Source organism: Thamnophis sirtalis, unplaced genomic scaffold (assembly GCF_051295495.1).
Source record: "Thamnophis sirtalis isolate CommonGarterSnake01/CBP01778 unplaced genomic scaffold, rThaSir2_p1.2 scaffold_14, whole genome shotgun sequence".
Taxonomy (NCBI): domain Eukaryota; kingdom Metazoa; phylum Chordata; class Lepidosauria; order Squamata; family Natricidae; genus Thamnophis; species Thamnophis sirtalis.
Window position 1 is genome coordinate 9,243,276 of NW_028261394.1, and position 21,291 is coordinate 9,264,566.

Below are 21,291 nucleotides of genomic sequence, written 5' to 3' on the forward strand. Positions count from 1 at the left end.
ATCCGCCCATCCGCCCATCCATCCATCCATCCATCCATCCATCCATCCATCCATCCATCCAATTTATAAAAAGAACAGAATACCTGAATAGCCGAATGGTGTGGGAGAGCTCTTTCAATGTGATCGTTGCCTTCGGCTTTCAGTTGAATGTGATACAGGCAGGATGGCTTTTCAGGTATAAAATTAAGAAAAACAACACAAGATTAACAATCCCAAGGTCAACCATTGTCATTATGACCTACGCAACGGCTTTCGCCCCAGCCGTGACTTAACTGAATCACAACTTGTTAAAGAAGACGTTAAGCAGCTGGATTCACCTGATGCTAATCCACAAATCCGCATTTTCTAATTAAAAGAAGGGGGTTCGTCCAGCATATTATGGCTTAGTACAATGAGTAAATTCAGGGCTTTGGAGTTACAACCACCCCCTTAAAAACTGCCAGTGGCTTAACTCAAACCCAAGAGGAGCTTGCACCAATTCTGCTGTTTTTAAGCGACTCACCAGCAGACCCCGTAGCCGGAATCTCCCCTCTTCATCTGTGATGGTGTCTTCTCCGTAGATGGCACACTCCCCCTGTCCTACCGCTTCCACCGCAACCCCTTGCTCAGGTTCCCCGTTCAGAGAAGAAACGGTGCCGTAGCAGCTGGAGAAGAGGAGGAAGGTGTTGTAACTGAGGCTTCCCAAGAACATGAAGCAAACTCCTTGTCCCAACAAAAAAACCCTTTATTAATTGACTGTGAATTCTGCTCATTCACATCCAGCAAAGACTTTCAAGGGAGGATTTACGGTCACAGATCTTCTCTGGCTTGGAGAGCTGCCAGGCCGATATCTGCAGAACTTGGCAAGGAGTCTCGGAGAGTCACCAACCAATTAAGCGAACTAATGGTCTCCTGCAAACTCCACTCCCTTTTTGCTCCTGTTTTATTTCCCCTGGGAATTCATCGTCCACTTGTGCCTGACTCCCAAGTCGACCCCTGTTCTTTAGCTGTTCCCTTCGTCTGGCAACTCTGCGCATGAGCACACTGGGAACAGGCTCCAGCTGTTTGTCTGCCTCACTGATGTCTGCCTCTGAAGGTAGCTGATAACTGGCATAGGGCTCTTGCCCCCTCCAACACAGAGTCCTCGTCAGAGCCTTCCCCAGACTCCAGGACTGGCCCAGGTTCCTCCCCAACCTCCTCACTGTCCGAATCTCCTGCCAGCTCTGCTGGCTGCTGGCGGGCCACAACAGAAGGTAAGGCTCAAGTAACACCCTTGAATTAAAATGTGATGCAGTGGTTAAGGTGCTGGCCTAGAAACCAGGAGATGGTGAGTTCCAGTTCAGCCTTAGGCTTGAAAAAAAAAACAGCCGGGTGACTTTGGGCCAATCACCAGGACATGGTGAGTTCTAATCCCACCTTATACATGAAAAACAGCTGACTCTGGGCCAATCACCAGGAGACAGTGAGTTCTAGGGCCGCCTTTGGCATGAAAACCTGGCCACTATGAGCCAATCACCAGAAGATGATGAGTTCTAGTCCCACCTTAGGCATAAAAACCAAGTGACTGGGAGCCAATCACAGGTAAAGTTCTATTCCCACCTTAAACACAAAGCCAGCTGGGTGATAGTTCAGAATGTATATACAGGCGGATCTCAGCTCCTTCGCCTTCTCTTTCAACGCCATCATCTCAGAAGGCTTGGGCCTCTCATCTCTACCATCCTCCTAGCCCTTAAAAGAGGACTTATTCGCATTCTCTACATTCCTGCTCTCCGGTTCAGCTAATTCCACCAAATTCAGCCCCAATTTCCCATCCCTGAGCCCTGAACTAGCAAAAGTTCCCATTCACTGACCTGTAAGCCGTACGGTAACCAACAATGGCGATTTTCAGATTCTGTCCCTCCTGAACTTCGATCATCTGAGATGAGGGTTCGAAGCGAAACTCTTTCATCATTGGCTTGAAGTAGTACTGACCAGGACTCTGCGAAAGGAGAACCATTGGTTGACTATTATTCCCCCTCCCCTCCCTAACCTATTTACACACTCTCGAGCCAACAAAAAGGGGAGGGGGCTACAATTCAATGAAAATTTTGATTCCAATTGTAGTTGTTAAGTCAAGGAGTCCCTTTGTTGAAATGACTGTCCTTAACACCAATAAGATCTAGAAGCTTACAGCGGACTACAGAAGGAATAGCTCCTTGCTTATCAATGGAGACCGAGTGGAGCAAGTTTCCAGTTTTAAGTTTCTGGGTGTTAGCATAAAAGAGGGCATGACATGGGGGGCTCACATTACAGCACTGGTCAAAAGGGCCCAACAGAGATGATACTATCTGAGACTTCTCAAGAAACAACTGAAGGAAAAACTGCTGGTGACCTCCTATTGCTGCACGGTAGAGAGTATTTTAACTTACTGCACCTGTGTCTGGTTTGCCAATTGCACAGTGGCAGATAGGATAGCTGCTCCAGAGGGTTAAGGATAAGGTTAAGGTGCCAAGAGAATCATGGCTTGCCCTCTCCCCTCTTTGGAAAAGCTTTACAGCTCCCTCTGCCTTAAGAAAGTTCAAAAGATTCTTAAAAATCCATCTCATCCTGGGCACCCCCCTTTTTTTTAAACTATTACCACCTGGCAGACGGTACAGGATAATAAAAACAAGGATAAATAGGCTGAAAAACAGCTACTATTCTAGTCAGTTTGGGGGGGGGGGGAATGCTTAGATATCTTATTAATTGAATTTGTTTCAAAATATGTCATAAAGGCGTAATATTATTGGAGGTTTATCGAAATTGCGAATGAATGCCAGTAGGTGGTTGTGTCTTTAAATACAAATGATTTCAGATGAAAAGCACGTTTAAATAACTGTAGTTAAATGAGAATTGTGGCACATTGATAGTAAAATATATAAAGACTTTTGATTTAAAATGTACAATTCAATATGAATGATTGTGGAAGAAACGCACGAAATGTATTTTTAACCAATCGACACGCTTTCTACAAGATGTAATGAAGGATGATTCTATTTTTTTGTGTTTTTTGTTTAATTAAAACAATAAAAAACTTTTCAAAAAAACAGCTACTATTCTGTTTTAGCAGTAACTATATCGAATTCTACCGTACAGCGCAATATTAATGCAATATCGGGTTTTCAATTTCAATTATATAGAATGTAAAGAATTGGACCATAGCTCTCACCATCCCCTATGCCAAAATTCTAACTGGCTGGAGGCGGTGACCGCTGCGGGGCAACCTTTCGGAATGAGAAGCAAGTGGGTGGATTTTTTCCCTCCCTTTGGTGGCCTGGCCGAAACTGTAAATATAAAAGCCGTTACCAAGTTGGCGAACGTCAGCATGCCGTTGTCCTGAGTCAGGAGGTTGGAGCGAAAGGTACCGCCACTGAGCGAAAGGAGAACTCCTGCAAGGGGATGGCCATCTTCAGATTTAATCTGTCCAAACGAAAAATGTAAGCAATGTGCTATCGAAGCTGGTTCAGCACAGCCTCAGTGGTCCAGATTAAAGGATTAATCTGACTTTTTTTTGAAGGAAGAGGGAAGAACATCGGTGACTTCATGTCTCTTGAAGCTGAACAAGGGTTCACCCAACAGATTTCCTTCTACTCTGTAGTATGGTGGTCTCTTATTTGAAGGTCTTCAAATAGGACCTAACTTCTCAATTTCTGGCAAAGAAAAGCCAAGGAAGACATGTCTAGGGAGATTTGTTGCTTGTATTCTTACGATTTATATTGACATTGATTGCTTCCTGATTGCTTATTTGTACCCTCTGACTATCATTAAATCTTGTACCTTACGATTCCTGACGAATGTATCTTGTATTTTAATGTACACTGAGAGCATCTGCACCAAAGACAGATTCCTTGTGTGTCCAATCACACTTGACCAATAAAGAATTCTATTCTATTCTAATTCTATTCTGAATTTTTATTCTATTCTATTCCATATTTTCTATTCTATTCTATTCTTAATTTCCATTCTATTCTTAATTTCCATTTCTATTCTACAGTCCATTATTCTATTCTATTCTTAATTTCCATTCTATTCTTAATTTCTATTTCTATTCTATTCTTCATTCCATTATTCTATTGTATTCTTAATTTCCATTCTATTCTTAATTTCTATTTCTATTCTATTCTTCACTCCATTATTCTATTCTATTCTGTTATTCTATTCTTTATTCTATTCTAAATTCTATTCTATATTCTGTTCTGTTATTCTATTCTATTCTTTATTCTATTCTCTGAAGACACAACCCAAATAGTCTAAAGAAGCAAAGGGGGGGGGGGGGGGGAGTAAGCAAGGTTTCCCCAGATCATCTGGAGAAGGCTTACCTCAAAAGTGACCCCAGCAAGAGCAAAAGCTTTGAAATCTCCAACGGTCTCCTCCACGCCACTCAAAATGAACCCTTCTTTCTGAGCAGTCACGGTGTATTCCAGATCGCTGTGAAGCGGTCCCACGCTTTTCGGGGTGGGGGGGGAGGAGGGTTGGGGAGGAGGAAGACAAAGCAGAGAATCTCAATTGATGAGGGAGGAACCGGCTATCCAAAAATCCATCATTGAGGCAGGCTACACAGTCTCATCCCCCCCAAAGTCTTCCAGATGAGATCAATCTTCATGATCTGTAAAAGCCAACTCATCGAAAGCAGCGGTTCCCCCCCCCCCTCCCAAATCTTTTGGGCATCAGGTACCTGTTCCATGGAAATAGGTCGTCAGGCCTGCAATTTTATTCCTTTTAGAATTTTGGCCTGCCACACTTTCTCTTATTTCAATATGCTGTTTCATTAGCATAGTTGATGGGAGGGGGGAATAGACAGGAGTAGGACTGTGGAATGTATTGTTATCATTCTTTTCTAGAAGCCAAGGTCATCTTTTGTCTCCGCACTTTCACACCTGACCGGAAGCAGCTGGGTGTGGATGCCAGCGTGGAAGAAGAAGATTGGACCATGTGATGGATTGTGGGTGTGGGGACAAGATCATGAACTTTTAACTGGGTGGAACTGTGAGGTCATTTCCAGTATTGGGATTTCATAGCACAATGCCAAGATGTCTGATTTATTAAATTGGAATTTTAAGGATCGTTTTGCCTTGGACTCTGATTTAATTCTACATGATACTAGGAACGCTGACATAGGTTTTCCGTGGACTGGAGGGGACCTGGTTTTGCTTGCTGCCTGCATCCTGCAGATTGGGCTTCCCTTGTTAGCTTGACCTGTTTTTTTTTCTTTTAAGTCAAGGTTTTTTATTCATATACTAGCCGATAACCTGGCATTGCCCGAGTATTTATTTATAGAGGGAAAATATCCGGACCAAATGTAATTTCTAATGTTGGATTTTCCCCCTTAACAGAGGGAGCCCCCTTGTGGAAGACTGAAGCTGTTACCATGGCGACTCCAATGTGCTGTACAGTAGAAGCCAGTACGGCAGTATGGCACAACAGGCTGCATCTTAACAGAACACATACCCCTGAGGGGTGTTGGGGTGTCTTACCCCCCACAGTATTTGTCTCCAGAGAATAAGTCACCTATGTACCAAGTTTGTTTGAAATTGCTCGAGGCATTCCAGAGTTATGCTGGAACACACACATTGTGACTCAGCAGTTCTGCTGCGAGTTTTTTCGAGATATAAGATTCAGTATGCAACTGGGGCTTGTGGGAGGAAGTTTGGAGATAAAAGGACGGATGCTGCCACGCCCTAGTCGCTGGAGTCAACGTTGTTCCTTCGTGGGTTTCTTGGTTCGTACAACATTGCTTGTTACACTTGGATAAGTGGTTTCTGTTTCTTGTAACCCTGATTCAAGGCTACACTGGAGAAGTGCATTGCTTAATGTAAGATTCACTTGGATAAGTGCTCTGTATGTCTGTAACCCTGATTCATAGAGACTTTTGGAAGAAGTGTTTTGCTTTCGTTTTCTTCAAATTGAGTTGCTGTAAGAAAGATTTGTTTTCATTACGTTATCTGGTCAAAGACTTGTATTTATGTTATTTTGGGGGCTCGAAGCCAGTTTGAACTGTGAACTGATAAAGAAAAGTTCCTTTTAAGTTTAATTGCCTGCGTTTGTTCTCAAGCCGTGAAGGGGGGACAGAACATACATACATACATACATACATACATACATACATACATACATACACACACACACACACATATACAGAATACAGTATATTGTCTGGGCATTTCATTTTACAGAAGGAAAAAAAAAGTAAGATATACTGATAGTAATAATAAGAATAATACACATAATGATTCTAACCATATTTATAATTACATTAGCTTATCTATGATCCTATTAATTATATTAGAATACTTATAGCCATAAACAACATTCATATTTTACTTACACATAACAATGTTCTTTCTTCACCTAATTTCTACCTCTTATCACTAACCATTGATAAAAACCAATTCCATGTTAAATAATACTCTGTATCTCCTTTTATCTTTTATTTTCAATGTCAATCTATCCATCTCTGCATAATCCAGTATTTTCCACGGCCCGATTTCAGGCATGCCACAGACCAGTGCCGGTTCACAGATGGGGAGGTTGGGGAACCCTGGTCTAAAGGACACATTTGGTAATGGTTGAAGGGGAAGGAATATCAACTACTACCATCTATGAACACAGAATAATTGTGTTGGAAACAATCTTGGAGGTCTTCTAGTCCAGGGGTCACCAACCTTTCGAACCTCAGGGACCACTAAATTCATAATTTTAAATCCTGCAGACCACTAATATGATCTGCCTAATGACTGGCTGGGTGGGAGTGGCTAGGTGGTCATGTGACTGGGTGGGTGTGGCCAACTTGATTTCACTCACATCGAGGGGCGCCTCACCGGCCTCTACTCGCCCCTCCCCTGCCCGCCCAGGCACTTTAGGGCCCCAATAGGAAGCAGTTGTTGGAGCTAAGCAGCCACCAGGAGAAAGAGTTGGCAAAACAGCTCAGTTCCAATTGGATCTGACCGAGGAGGAGGCTCAGCAGAAGCATCTCACTGAGGACTACGAGCATTTCCAAGCAGAGGGAAGATCTGCGGGAGAGCAAGGCCAGGTACTGGCGCCTGGAGGCTCAGCGGGCTGAGATGGTCAGCCAATTCCAGGCCATGATGCAGCCCCACTGGAACGAGGCCCTCCGCCTCTTCGCCACCAGCAGTGCTTCCCTCCAGCCTTCACCCAAAGCCCCTCACCAGGAGGCTGGAGCAGACCCCAGTTGGAATTTCCTTCTCCCCCCTCCGACCCACACAAAAAGACCCCAAAGGGGGAGACTCTCTGCAGCAACACAAACGTTCATTGCACGCATCCATCCCAGGGGCCGTAGTTTGAGGACCCCTGATTTAGTGCAATATGAAAAATGCGAGGAATTTTTCTGTGGACCACCAAAATTTTCTCACGGACCACCAGTTGGTGACTACTGCTCTAGTCGAACCCCCTGGACTAGAATTTACCTGTAGGAACCTTTGTCGTCTGTGAAAACCGTGATCAGGGGGGAAGGCGCTCCTTTTTCAGAAATGATGATCTCAACTCCCTCCAATTCGGGGTGAATCTGCCCTTCCAGGAAGAGGCCCGCTTTGCCGTATATCTCTATCAGCTTCCCAGGACAGCTTTCTGAGGAAAAAAAAAGGCAGGGAGAACGATGGGTGAGGAAGTTGCAAAAACTTACAGTAGTTCTAGATCAGAATTGCGGTTTCCACAATTTTGGCCACTACTGTATACACAAGAATCTAGTCAACTAATGGTCAGCACTAAATTGGTGCCAGGCAAGAGTGGAATTCAAGGAGGGTTGGACTTAAGACTGTTTGGGAGTTCTCTGGAGTATATCTTTAAAGGTGCAAATAATCTGCTTCAGTTTGGCAAGAATCTGTCTGTCGGTTGAGGAACAATCAAGGAAGCTGCTTAGAAGTACCATATTTTGGGAGTATAAGACACACTTTCCCCTCAAAAAAGCGGGTGAGAATCTGGGTGCGTCTTATACACTGAATACAGCATTTTTAGCCACCCGAAACCCCAACCCCTTTGCAAAAATGGCCTTTAGGAAGTTTCCAGAGTGCTCCTGGGGGTGGGGAGGGCAGAACTGAGCGAAAAATGGGCCGGTTTTGGTTGTTTTTGCCCCTCCCACAGCCCCCAGGAGAACTCTATAAGCCTCCTAAAGGCCATGCATGCCTTTTGGATAAAAAATGGGCCCATTTTTGTGAAAAATGGGCCATTTTGGAGAGGTCTGGAGAGTGCAAAAACTTCTTTTAAAAATTCGCCTCTTTAAAATCTGTGTATAAGACGCACCCAGATTCTCACCCTCTTTTCTGGAGGGAAAAGGTGAGTCTTATACTCCGAAAAATACGGTAACTCTTTGTCTTTCTTGGGTTTGGGGGACTCACACTCTCCACTTTAACGAGTGATCATTCTTTCTTATTTCTAGCAGAAGGAATTATATTTTTTTCCTGATTCTCTGTTGTCCCCACTTGGGAGATGCCTTGGAAATACTGCAGAATGACTGCCAAGACTTACCACCACTGACCACGGTTTCGATGGACGGAGGGTAGAAAAGAAGCTCTTTAGAGGATGGGGTCACCGTGATTTTCTCTCCAGATCTACAAAATCATACAACAAGAGGGTTGGGCCTTAAGACTATTCAGTCCAAAATTTCCAAAGATTTGTTGTGCAACTCCTAGTGGCCCTAAATTCATAGCTAGGTGGAACATGAGTTTAGTTTATTACATTTTAAATTGCCAAGTCCCAAAAATTTAAATGGCAAACTGCATCTGGAGCCTCATACCTGGTTTAGTCTAAACCAGGGGTTAGCAATCTGAGGCTCTGGAGCCGCATGTGGCTCTTTCACCCTCTACTGTGGCTCCCTGCTGCCGGTTGGCGCCACAATTGATAGGGCTTCCAGTTAGGACAGGTAGAGGAAAAAGGACGCTATGCTAGGAGGAGACTCTATGGTGGGGGAACCGGACTTTTGGTCAGTAGAGGAAGAAGGACGCCATGCTAGGAGGAGACTCTATGGTGGGGGAACCGGACATCTGGTTGGCTCCAGAATTGAATTGGGGGAGTGGGGGGTTCCTGATAGGACCTTTGTGGCTCTTTGAGTATTTAAGGTTGTCAACCCCTGGTCTAAACTGTCATTCCAAGGCAATTTGAAGGAACCCCCTTTCAACTGCTCTGAATGTAAGAGACCAGGAGTTCTAGGCCCACTTTAGCCATGAAAGCCAGCTGGGTGACTTTGGTCCAATCACCAGAAGACGGTGAGTTCTAGTCCCAACCTTAGCCATGAAAGCCAGCTGGGTGACTTTGGTCCAATCACCAGGAGACCGTGAGTTCCAGTCCCACCCCTAAACCGGTTGAGGCCAATCACTCACTCTCTCTCTCTCTCAGCCCAACTCACACAGTTGCCCTTGTGAGGACAATAGGAGAAAGACGTCCTGTTGGACATGTTCAATGTATCATTTGTAAAAATCATAAAGGCAGAATGGAAACCAACAAACACACAAAAGGGGTTTTCTTCAACACAAGGTCAACATACCTTGCCCAATAGGAAAAGTCATAGTGGAATGGACCTAAGAGCTCCTCCACCATTTCCTGAACTGGTGGCTTAGAGCCTTCTTCATCTGGTCCTTTCTTCTCTCTCTCCTGCCGGCGAGTTTCTATTTCAGCCCTTTGCTGCTCCTGGCGTAGCTCTTGTTGGGATTTCAACGGCCCAAGCACCAAATCAGGCTCACTGTCAATCGAAGACCTAAGAGAGGGGGGGGAGGGGAAATGTTGCCTTGTGAAAGCCACTGCAGCTTCTTCAACTCAACTATTTCATCTGATGCATCAAGGACTAAATGGGATCCATCGTTCCCCAACCTAGCACTCAAAAGATGTATAGGAGACCTCCACCTCCATGTCAACGAGGAAGAGCATCCACAACATATTTAATGATCTTCTTCTGGTCTTCTACTACTTGAACTCCTTATCTAAAGAAATCATCATTCCTACATTCAAAGCAAATGAACCATCCCTGGATTATTGCAATGAAGGAACTCCCAGGCTAGTATGGCCATCAGATCAAAAATAGGGCAGTTTGGACTAGGGGAACTTGTAATATAACATATGTTTTGGCAGGAGTTAAGGACTTTGTAATTGTTGTGGCCCACCAGCAGAGCTGGCAGCAGATTCGGATAGTGAGGAGGCTGGGAAGGAACATGGGCCAGTCCTGGAGTCTGGGGAAGGCTCTGCTGAGGGCTCTGTGTCGGAAGCAGAGAGGGGGCCAGGGCCGTATGCCAGTTATCAGCTGCCTTCAGAGTCAGACATACAAGTTATTGTTGTGGCCCGCCAGCGGGCAGCAGAGCTGGCAGCAGATTCGGACAGTGAGGAGGTTGGGGAGGAACATGGGCCAGTGCCAGAGTCTGGGGAAGGCTCGGATGAGGGCTCTGTGTTGGAGGCAGAGAGGGGGCCAAAGCCATCTGGTAGTTATTTGCTGCCTCCAGAGCCCGATGTCAGCAAGGGAGAAGAACAGCGGGAGCCTGTTCCCAATGTGTGCATGTGCAGAGCTGCCAGAGGGCAAGAACAATTAAGAAAACAGGGTCAACTTGGGAGTAAGGCTTGGAGATGATTAGCCCCTCACATAAGACATAAAAGAGAAGCGAACAGAACATGAGCTTTTGCAGGAAGCAATTAGTTCATCTGCTCGGTTCAAGCTTTGAGACGTTCTGTTTGACTCTGTGCTAAGTTTGGCCTTGCTCTGCATTTGGCAGTTAGGTCTCTGGCAGCATTCCCAGGGAGATAAGGTGGATGTTTATTAACATTCCCCCTGTAAGACTGTGGCAATTCGAGCAGACATCTGCCAGAACCTTCACAGACTGTTTGTGAAGCCTTGTGGACTGTGAGTGACCATAATTCACAGCCGTATAAATAAAAGAAGGTTTTGAGGACTAAGATTGTGATTTATGCTTTCTCAGGAAGCCTAGGTCAGAAGAGTAATATTTCAAATATTGCTGCAACACATTCCCCAGAGCCTATCATTATGGACCATACTGGTCAAATGTTGTTGGTCCCAGTTCAGCAACATTTGGAGAACATCTGTCATTCCTAAGGTTCTATTAACTTCTATGAAATGAAGAAGAAAATAGAGGACTTGAAATCTAGGAGAGATAAAAGATGCCAGAATATATCTCAGTTCCTCCATCCTGGTCTATTCAAGAACCACCAATGCTGGACCAAAGATGAAACACATTTCAAGGACAGCCTCCTGAAGGCCATCAGACTCTTACCGAATGGTCACCATCACATCCATCAGTTTGTCCGTGGTAATTGTTCCAAGCACGTGGTGACGAATTGCAGTCAAGGTCAAGATACTTGGAGCGGACCTGGATCAACAACCCAACCAAAAAGTGGAATTAGAAGAAAAACCTACTCTCAAGCGTTGGCTCCCATCAGACTTTGGATACAAGAAGCCTAAATGACCTTATTGTCAGGAAACCTTTTGAAACTTCTGCAGCCTACCGTATTTTTCGGAGTATAAGACACACCCTGCAGCCTGAAACAGCTGATCATCGGGAAGCCGTGCTTAAACTGAAATGGAAAGTGATATTTGCTGTTTGCTGCAAATGAGACGAATTGCTGGGAGGCAGATTTTTTCCCCTCCTTGTTTTTCTCTCCAAAAGCTAGGTGCGTCTTATACTTCGGAGTGTCTTATACTCTGAAAAATATGGTAAATGGTTCACAACAACCCCTACAGGTTACAGAAATTAAGAAGGGAAAATGTAGTTCACTACCGTTGGGTCTCAAGTCTAAAATAGCAATAGCAATAGCAGTTAGACTTATATACCGCTTCATAGGGCGTTCAACCCTCTCTAAGCGGTTTACAGAGTCAGCATATTACCCCCAACAACAATCCGGGTCCTCATTTCACCCACCTCGGAAGGATGGAAGGCTGAGTCAACCCTGAGCCGGTGAGATTTGAACAGCCGAACTGCAGAACTGCAGTCAGCTGAAGTAGCCTGCAGTACTGCATTTAACCACTGCGCCACCTCGGGAAAAGACTGATACAGCTTATGAAAGTTTATCCATAAAATGTCAGCCTGGGTGGACCTACGTTATTCATAAAATTGTGGCCAAGGTGAGCATGGCTAATCACAAAGGGCCCATTTCCCCACAAGGCAAGTTGGCCTCTCCCACCTTCTCAACCGGAAAGGTTTTGAGACCCACAAAGGAGCAATTGTCTCACATCTGCACAAGCAGCCCTCAAATCGCTTCCTTTGGACTCCTGATGGACACCGTCCAAAATATTTCCCCATCAACCATGCTTACGTGTCGTAGGTGTAGTATTCGTGTTCAAATCGGTGGCAGGAGCGGGGTGTTACTTCATACACACCTGGAGAGGATGAACAAAACACTGCCTCGTATTTCAAAACCATTGAAGCTCGCGAGAAGCTGGCGAAGGAGTTGGACTAGTTTTTAAAAATGCACAAGTAGAGGCCGTGGGAAGGAAATTCTTCAGAGGCTCTGCCTTAACTGGCATGCTGTTAAGTCTGCTGAGAACTTTTTTCCCCCAGCTTTCAAGGTTTATATTTTTACCTTAACCGTTTCTGAAATCCACACGGTTCTTGAGTTTTGACAGCTACACAAAGACGGGGTCAACTGTCCGACTAACAAGCAAACACTCTCGGGAGGTTTGAATTCCCAAAAGTTAAAACTTTATTGGGTACACCAATTTGGTACTGAAGAAACAAAACTAGCTCTGGTTTTCCCGCGCAAATCCTCACCTGGTTAAACAAGAGTTTCCCCTTCTCCCCACCCCTGGGTGAGCGCACTGTCGAATAATGAGACGTCCTTTTGTTATGGGAACAGTCCATCTCCTTCTCAAGCACCTGCAGCGGTGACCTTGATGGCTTCCATGCTCCCACGACCGCCACATACCTTCTCGGCATTCCATTTCCCCCTTCCCTTCCCTCCCCACCCCCACCCCAGTTCTTTGGCAACTTGAAAGCATTAGGTTTTGAAAAGAAGCCAAGCGGTTCACCACTATTTCCAAACTATTTCAACCCACAGGTTCTTCTGCTGTGTTCTGATTATTAAATATGCCTCGTTCATCCAGATATTGCATCAAATGATAATTACTCCAATCCAAGTTTGCCCAAAAACCTACACCCCTATTTCTTTGGGGTTAAGAAAAACAGGTCTTCTGCCTTTTCTTCTTGACCTCAACTCCTTTCTACCCAACTGTCATCTTAAACCAGGGGTCAGCAATCTTAAACACTCGAAGAGCCACAAAGGTCCTAATCGGAAACCCTCCATTCAATTCTGGAGCTGACCAGATGTCCGGTTCCCCCCCACCATAGTCTCCTCCTAGCTCAGTGTCCTTTTTCCTCTACCTGTCTTAACCAAAAGCCCTATCAATTGTGGAGCTGACCGGCAACAGGAAGCCACAGCAGAGGGACGAAAGAGCCACATGCAGCTCCAGAGCTGCAAGTTGCCGACCCTCGTCTTAAACAGAAGTCATCAAGTCAACTTCAACAACGTACGGATCAACTCACTTTTTCTCTGATCTCATTCGGGCAGCTCCCAAACCAGAATATCTACTGAATTAATCAGAAATGGCCAGCTCTCACATTACACACACACACACACACACACACACACACAGTCAAAATATCGCAAACCAAACTGTGCTTTAGGAGTATAAAAGGAGTGCCTTTCATTTTTATGACCGTCTGACTTGACATATTTTATCTCTAAAAATATCTTCTTCATCTCCAAAATGTGATGCAAGGAAACTTATTTTGTTTTCAACTTGTCCCCCCCTAAGGATTCCTACCTGGCTTGGAGAGGCAGAACCTGTTCACACCTTTGGATAGGTTGTAAACACCAACATTTTCCAGTCCGTTTCCATCTTGGTAGAATTCCTAAAGAGCATTAAAATCCCGGTCAAAAGATGGAGAGAAGAAATAAGCTGAAGTCCTAAGCCAGAAGACATTCATGTACAGGCAGTCCTTGACTTACAATCGAGCCCCGAATTCCTGTCGCTAAATGAAACATGTATTAAGCGAACTGTGCCCCATTTTACGACCTTTCCTGCCACCGAGGTTCAGCGAATCGTTGAAAGTCGTTAAGTTAGTTAGGTGGTTTTTTAAAATGAATTTGGCTTCCCAAATGTGACTTTGCTGGTCAGGAGATCACATGGTCCCGGGACTCCACAATCATCATGAGTCACGAGTTGCTAAGTGTCTGAATTTTGATCACATGACCACGGGGAATGCTGCAGTGGTCGTTAAGTGTGAAAAATGGTCGTAGGCCAAAGTTCCGTCGTAACTTTGAAAAGCCACTAAACAAACTAGCAGTCTTCCAATATCCCAGGGGCGGCCACAAAGAAGAGGAAGTCAAACTATTCTCCAAAGCACCTGAAGGCAGGACAAGAAGCAATGGATGGAAACTAATCGAGGAGAGAAGCAACTTAGAACTGAGGAGAAATTTCCAGACAGTTAGAACAATTAATCAGTGGAACAGCTTGCCTCCAGAAGTTGTGAATGCCCCAACATTGGAACTCTTTAAGAAAACATTGGATAACCATTTGTCTGAAGCGGTGTAGGGTTTCCAACCTGGGTAGGGGGTTGGACTAGAAGACCTCCAAGGTCCCTTCCAACTCTGCTATTCTATTCTATTCTAAACTGTTTGTAAGTAGAGGTTCGTAAGAAGAAGCCTGCAGTACTGCGCTCTAACCACTGCGCCCCCAAGGCTCATGAACGGTTACATGCGTTCCATGGATTTGATTTGGTTACCTACCAAAGTAATGGCGTGGGAAAGAGAACATCGCAGCATATAACCCGTCTGGCGGAATTCGATGCCCGATACATCCTCCTCCACAACTTCTATCTCCAAGGATTTATTCTTCCAGCACCAGTCTTCTTGGATGATGCTCACTTGAAATTAAGAAAATAAAAATTGGATCATGGAAAGATAGAAGCCTCACTAACCAGCTTGGTTTCTAAGTACTGTATTTTTCAGATTATAAAATGCACTGGAGTATAAGACGCACCATGATTTTGAAGAGGTAAATTAAAAAAAAAAAGTTTTTTCCACTCTGCAGGCTTCCCGAACCCTCTGCACGCCTCGTTTTTTGCAATAAACTGCTGGCAGTTGGCAGAATTAGTCTGCAATACTGCATTCTAATTACTGTGCAGGCAGGCAGGCAGGCAGGCAGGCAGGCAGGCAGGCAGGCAGGCAGGCAGGCAGGCAGGCAGGCAGGAAGGAAGGAAGGAAGGAAGGCTGAGTCAACTTTGAGCCTGGTGAGAATTGAACTCTGGTTCCCAGAGTTAGACTGCAGTATTGCACTCTAAGCACTGTGCCATCTCCGGCCATATGAGCCCAATTGTTATTTATTTAAAATTGATATATTCATAAGGCAACTGCTTTAGATCCATTCTCAGGCATGTTTTTCGCACTCAAATAGCAACCTGCCATATGATGCAGCTGCTTTAATGAGCAGTCCGGTTCCCCCTACCATAGAGTCTCCTCCTAGCTCAGTGTCCTTTTTCTTCTACCTGTCCTAACCAAAAGCCCTATCAATTGTGGAGTAGACCGGCGACAGGGAGCCGCATCAGAGGGATGAAAGAGCCACATGCGGCTCCAGAGCTGCAAGTTGCCGACCCTTGTCTTAAACAGAAGTCATCAAGTCAACTTCAACAACGTACGGATCAACTCACTTTTTCTCTGATCTGGTTCGGGCAGCTCCCAAACGAGCAACAGAGAGAAACTGTACTGCTCTGCCAAACTGGTCCTCAGCCAAACCTCAAGATGGAAATGAGCAGAAAAGGCGTCTGATAGAAGTGCTAAAAAGATGTAAGGACATGCTAGTAGATTCTTACTTTTGTACTTGCCCGGCAGGACATTTTCAAAGGTAAAGGCCAAGGAGGTTGACTTGGCTGCAAGTTGGAGGCTTCGTTTTTCTCCCGGCCGAAGGATGGACTGAAGTATCACCATCAATTCCCCACAACCATCTGCAGGAAAGAGAAACGAGGAATGAGAACAGATGAACCACGCAACAGTGGGCTAGGTGAATTCAGTCACCTCCTCTGGACTTCTGGCTATTTTGGGATTCCAACTTCTCGGACCATGAGAAGGTGAACACCAAGCTAGTGAACTGCCCAATGCAACAGAAGCCGAGATAGGAATAGGAATAGAGTAAGAGTAAGAGTAGAGAAGAGAAGAGTAGTGTAGAATAGGAATAGAGTAGAGTAGAGATAGGAATAGGAGTAGTGTAGAATAAAATAGAGTAGAGTAGAATAGAATTAAGAGTAGAATAGAATAGAACAGAAATATGAATAGAATAGAAATAATAGAGTAGAGTAAGTAGAATTAAGAGTAGAATAGAACAGAAATAATAGAATAGAATAAAATTAAGAATAGAGTAGAGTAGAATTAAGAGTAGAATAGAATAGAATTAAGAATAGAGTAGAGTAGAATCGAATTAAGAATAGAATCGAATTAAGAGTAGAATAGAATAGAATAGAATAGAATTTATTCTATTATTGGCCAAGTGTGATTGGACACACAAGGAATTTTTCTTCGGTGCATAAGCTCTCAGTGTACATAAAAGCTATGTGATAAATCATGATCCTAGTCATCATAAAAATACTTTCATTATAAATCTTAAGATACCACACAGTGATAGAATCAACATAAATTGTACTAGGAAACTTGTCAGAGTTGCACACAATGTAACTATGTGAGACAACCCAGGAGCAAATACTGTAAACAGAGGTTTGTGTTTAAATAGTGGTTTTATCCACAAAGAATATATACATACACGTACTTTAGTCAGATCTCAAAGAAATAGCAATCAGCAATTACAGCATGGAAGCAAACATGGAGAGATGTGCCCCAACAGGGCCTCTTCTTATTACAGGCTCTTAAAGTGATATCAGCCCAAAAACCTTGCTGATTCATTTCCAGCACTACATCATTGTAGCAGCTGGTCAGCTCTTAAAACTAAATAATACCATGTAAATTGTAAAGATAAAAGCAACAAAGTTATAGTCATACGGAAGGACGGGTCACACTCTGTGTTTTTCGTGGACCGGGAGGAAAAAATAGCTTACCCAAGCAAGTGATCTTCCCGGAAACAGAAGCCAAGAACTGAGAGAAGATCACATCCATCACTGGCTTGGAAGCCACCGTAACAGGAAACACTTTGGGTTTTAAAGCAAGTCCTGCTCTCATTTCTGCATCGGGAACGATGACCTGCAAGAAAGCAACTCAGGAATCCAGGATAGATTTTGGAAAACCAAAATCCAATTTAAAAAAAACAAAAAAACTTCTAGGCGGTTCCTGTCCGCCAACAGCTCTTTTTGGTGATGTGTGCCACAATTTCTGCAATCTTTTTTACTACTGTCTTAGAACCACAGAAGATTTTCCCTGTTCCGTTGCTGCAATCAAATGCAAGTAGCAGGAATCACTCCCATGCACTGCAACATAGCAGATCTTCACGTGTGATAAACAAGGAATCCTGGCTTAAGAAATTGCATGCAGCCCACTGGTTTCTATACTCGGAAAAAGCTGGTAAACTGTTCTGACCCCCCTCGTCCCACACCAACACACAGTCCGAGCCAAAGATACGTTATGGCACTTAATTAATAGACAGACAGGTCCTTGGCAGCAAACCGGCACAGATAAGCCGTGGCAGCAATCCAGCCTACCAAGCTCACAATAATGTTCTCCGACATTAGTTCCTGCGTTGACTTCTGCAAGAGAGACGTTTGCACAAGCAGTCTTTTTATAGTCTGGAGAGGAGCCTAATTACCACCAGCTGAGTGCAATTACCTCCTGTAATTGCGTAATTGTTCCTTACGCCTATTAGCTCACTGCTCATCTAGGAACAACTCCTTTGGCTCCTCCCCACTGCTGACATCCAGAATACTCTCCCTTGTCTCCTCCCCACTGGTCCAAGGCTCAGGCGCCTCCTGATGGCCAACCAGCCTCTCTGCGCCCTGCTCGGAGTCGGAACCCTGTCCAGGGTCCTCCACATCCTCCAAAGCCGACTCATAGGGCCCCTCGCTGTCGGAGTCTGGTGGCAGCTCCAACGGCTCCTGCTGGGCCACAACAGTAAACCTATCAGGAAGGAGGCAGAGTGAATTCCCCAGGGCACTCCAAACCTTAGTCCTCTTTAGATTCTAGATTCTACCAAGAGACTGTGGAACTGTACTACTAGAGTCTGCTTTAGACTCTACTAAGAGATAAGGGACGTGGCTAAGACGCTGAGCTTTTCGGTCAGAAAGGTTGGAGGTTCGGCAGTTCGAATCCCTAGCACTGCGTCAAAGAGTGAGCGCCCGTTACTTGTCCCAGCTTCTGCCAACCTAGCAGTTCAAAAGCACGTAAAAAAAATGCAAGTAGAAAAATAGGAACCACCTTTGGTGGAAAGGTAACAGCGTTCCATGCGCCTTTAGTCATGCCGGCCACATGACCACGAAGATGTCTTTGGACAGCGCTGGCTGTTCGGCTTTGAAACAGGAGATGAGCACTGCCCCCTAGAGTCAGGAACGACTAGCACATATGTGCGAGGGGAACTTTTACCTTTACATAAGAGAACTGTGCGAACTGTAGTCCAAACGATGCAAGATTGAATAATTTACCCCTTTCCCCACCGTAGCAATCCCAAACTGAATCACAAGATATTTTTACTGCCGGTGGTGCAAAAACAAATGGAATAAATAATAAAATCAAGATGAAATGAAGAAAGGGACATGGCCCAAAAGATTAAAAGCCTCAATTTCCCTGTTTTTTTTTAAGTTTAAAAAATATATATTGATGTTAATTGTACTTAAGAGTGGCAAAATTTCAATGGAGAAACTGACCACATCCGGTAGTCAAGAAAATAAGAGAGAGAGATGGCAAAAATGTCCGTTTGCAAAGTAGAAACAAGCAGCTCTTAATCTGTTAAAAAAAAAAAAACCTTTCCTGTTTCTAGTATAAAAATCCCAAGGATGATTTGAACACTTTGGTATCATTGTATATAGTGACCATTTTATATTAGAAAGATCTTTGTATATTAAATGGATCAATAATGATGTAATGAACAATTGATATACATATGATTTGAAATACTTAGCCACTATATGGATTAACAATTAATAATGGAGAACTACTCTTCAAACTCTGGATGATTGGTGGCATTATGGCCAATTGAAAATATGAATGTATATTATAAATTAATGGGAATTCTTTGTTCTAATCTCCGTTCTTTCTCCTTGGAGATAGGTGATATTATAATACTTTAAAGACTTATTGTTATTTGATAGATAATTATGAATTCAAGGAAATAAGGATTGTTACAAATGAAAGATTATTAAGGGTAATTTGAACACATAATGCTCAATGACAGCAAAATATTCAGTTATTCTTAATCTTAAGAATTGATGCACAAAAACTTGTAACCAAATGACATGCTTGATGAAATGGAGGAAAGTTGTTCTTTTCTTGCTCTTGTTTTGTATGTGTTGTTTTGTTTTTTAAGAAAAAGAATAAAAATATATATTAAAAAAAAATCCCAAGGAAACAAGGTCCAAGATTCCATTTGTAACTGGAAAAAACAAAAGAACAGAAAAACAATAGTAAACATAGAACACACCTGAAGAACATATAATCCTGGTTTCGCCTTGAAACAAAACCCACCGCGAGCATCGGTTTCAGTGGTCATCAGCACAGCCTTATCCTTATCCTGCGGCCACATGTTCACTTTGTACTTGGTGATCTGCTTGATCGATTCGGGGAAGCGGGTCACGGAGATCTGCCCACAGACGCTGAATCTATGTTTTGTTTTGGAACAAAGGAGAAGCAGATGTGAAATTCACGTAGTGGCTAGAAACATGGCCAATTCCGCTTAGGCAGGGATGGTTCCACCACAAAACCGCGTTCGACTAAAGCGCGCTCGATGAAACCGCGTAGCTGACGTCATCACAGCGCGACAACAGCGCGGAGAAAAAAGCACGCTGTAAACGCTAAAGCTAAAATTAACCCCTAAACCTAAACCTAACCCCCCTAAAGCTAATCCTAAACCTAACCCTAAACCTAACCCTTAACCTAACGCTAAACCTAAACCTAATCCTAACCCTTAACCTAACCCTAAGCCTAACCATAACCCTTAACCTAACCCTAAACCTAACCCTAAACCTAACCCTAAACCTAACCCTAAACCTAACCCTTACCTTAACTTGAATCGGCTTGCTTTCAAAGCGCTATTTAAAGCGCCCTTTTTTCTCCGCACTCGCTGTTGTTGCCCTGATGACGTTAGTGACGCGGTTTAATCGGGCGCGCTTTAGTCAAGCGCGGTTTTGTCGTGCCACGTGCAGGGACACCTTTAAGGGGCACTCACTCTGTTACTATGATGTCAGCCAGCTGTGGGGTGTTGGGAGCAATCTTCACCGTGATAGTATCGAAGAAGAGGTGGTCTTTGTGAGCCTGGATGGTGTAGGTGCCGGTGGTGATGTTTTCAAGGCGGAAAGAACCATCCGACCGGGTCGTAACTGGAAGCGGGGGAAAAAGGAACAAGCAGGCAAAGGTGAGAAAAATAAAAGTAATCTATCCATCTGCAAAGAAACTGGGACTTAAACTTTCAGAATGCCTAGTGACTTTCCTGGCTACAGGTCGGGAATTCCAAAAATTGTTGTTGTTAGTTTCAAAGTCATGTCCAACCCATGGATGACGTTCCTCCAGGCCTTCCTGTCCTCTACCATCCTCTGGAGTACATTTAAGCTCATGCCGACTGCTTTGGTAACTGCATCCAGCCACCTCCTTCTCTGTTGTCCCCTTCTTCTTTTGCCCTCCATCATTCCCAGCATGAGGCTCTTCTCCAGGGAGTCCTTCCTTCTCATTAGGTGGCCAAAGTCTTTGAGTTTCCTCTTCAGGATCTGGCCTTCTAAAGAGCAGTTAGGGTTGATCTCCTCTAGGACTGACCGGTTGGATGGCCTTGCAGTCCAAGGGACTCGCAGACGTCTTCTCCAGCACCAGAGTTCAAAGGCCTCCATTCTTTGGTGCTCAGCCTTCCTTATGGTCCAACCTTCACAGCCATCCATTGCAACTGGGAAAACCACAGCCTTGACTAGATGCATTTGTGTTGGCAGGGTGATGTCTCTGCTTTTTAGGATGCCGCCTAGATTTGCCACAGATAGTAAGCACCTCTTAAAGCCTTTAAACCCCCCGATTTCTTCTAAGTCTTTGCAACAACGCTGCACTGACTTTTATACAACCGTTGCTTCTACAGACAATCTTTCAGGGGTGTCCAACCTTGGGAACTTTTAAGACTTGTGGATTTCAACTCCCAGATTCCCCAGCTAGCACAAGCTTACC

At 44.3% G+C, this 21,291-nt stretch overlaps 1 protein-coding gene across 1 annotated transcript in view; it reads right to left on the reverse strand.

The window, feature by feature from the left end:
• Positions 1 to 21,291, reverse strand: part of LOC106550424 (BOS complex subunit NOMO1) — a 41,810-nt gene that overhangs the window by 6,239 nt on the left and 14,280 nt on the right. The window contains exons 11-26 of the mRNA XM_087729340.1: positions 20,318 to 20,468; positions 19,574 to 19,751; positions 17,049 to 17,190; positions 15,816 to 15,947; positions 14,734 to 14,870; positions 13,769 to 13,856; positions 12,262 to 12,325; positions 11,223 to 11,318; positions 9,494 to 9,703; positions 8,479 to 8,561; positions 7,422 to 7,581; positions 4,317 to 4,443; positions 3,304 to 3,417; positions 1,830 to 1,957; positions 503 to 644; positions 84 to 167 (exon numbers count right to left, since the gene is read on the reverse strand). Coding sequence (XP_087585466.1) covers positions 84 to 167; positions 503 to 644; positions 1,830 to 1,957; positions 3,304 to 3,417; positions 4,317 to 4,443; positions 7,422 to 7,581; positions 8,479 to 8,561; positions 9,494 to 9,703; positions 11,223 to 11,318; positions 12,262 to 12,325; positions 13,769 to 13,856; positions 14,734 to 14,870; positions 15,816 to 15,947; positions 17,049 to 17,190; positions 19,574 to 19,751; positions 20,318 to 20,468 — 2,036 coding nt within the window. The remainder of the gene's footprint in view (positions 1 to 83; positions 168 to 502; positions 645 to 1,829; positions 1,958 to 3,303; positions 3,418 to 4,316; positions 4,444 to 7,421; positions 7,582 to 8,478; positions 8,562 to 9,493; positions 9,704 to 11,222; positions 11,319 to 12,261; positions 12,326 to 13,768; positions 13,857 to 14,733; positions 14,871 to 15,815; positions 15,948 to 17,048; positions 17,191 to 19,573; positions 19,752 to 20,317; positions 20,469 to 21,291) is intronic.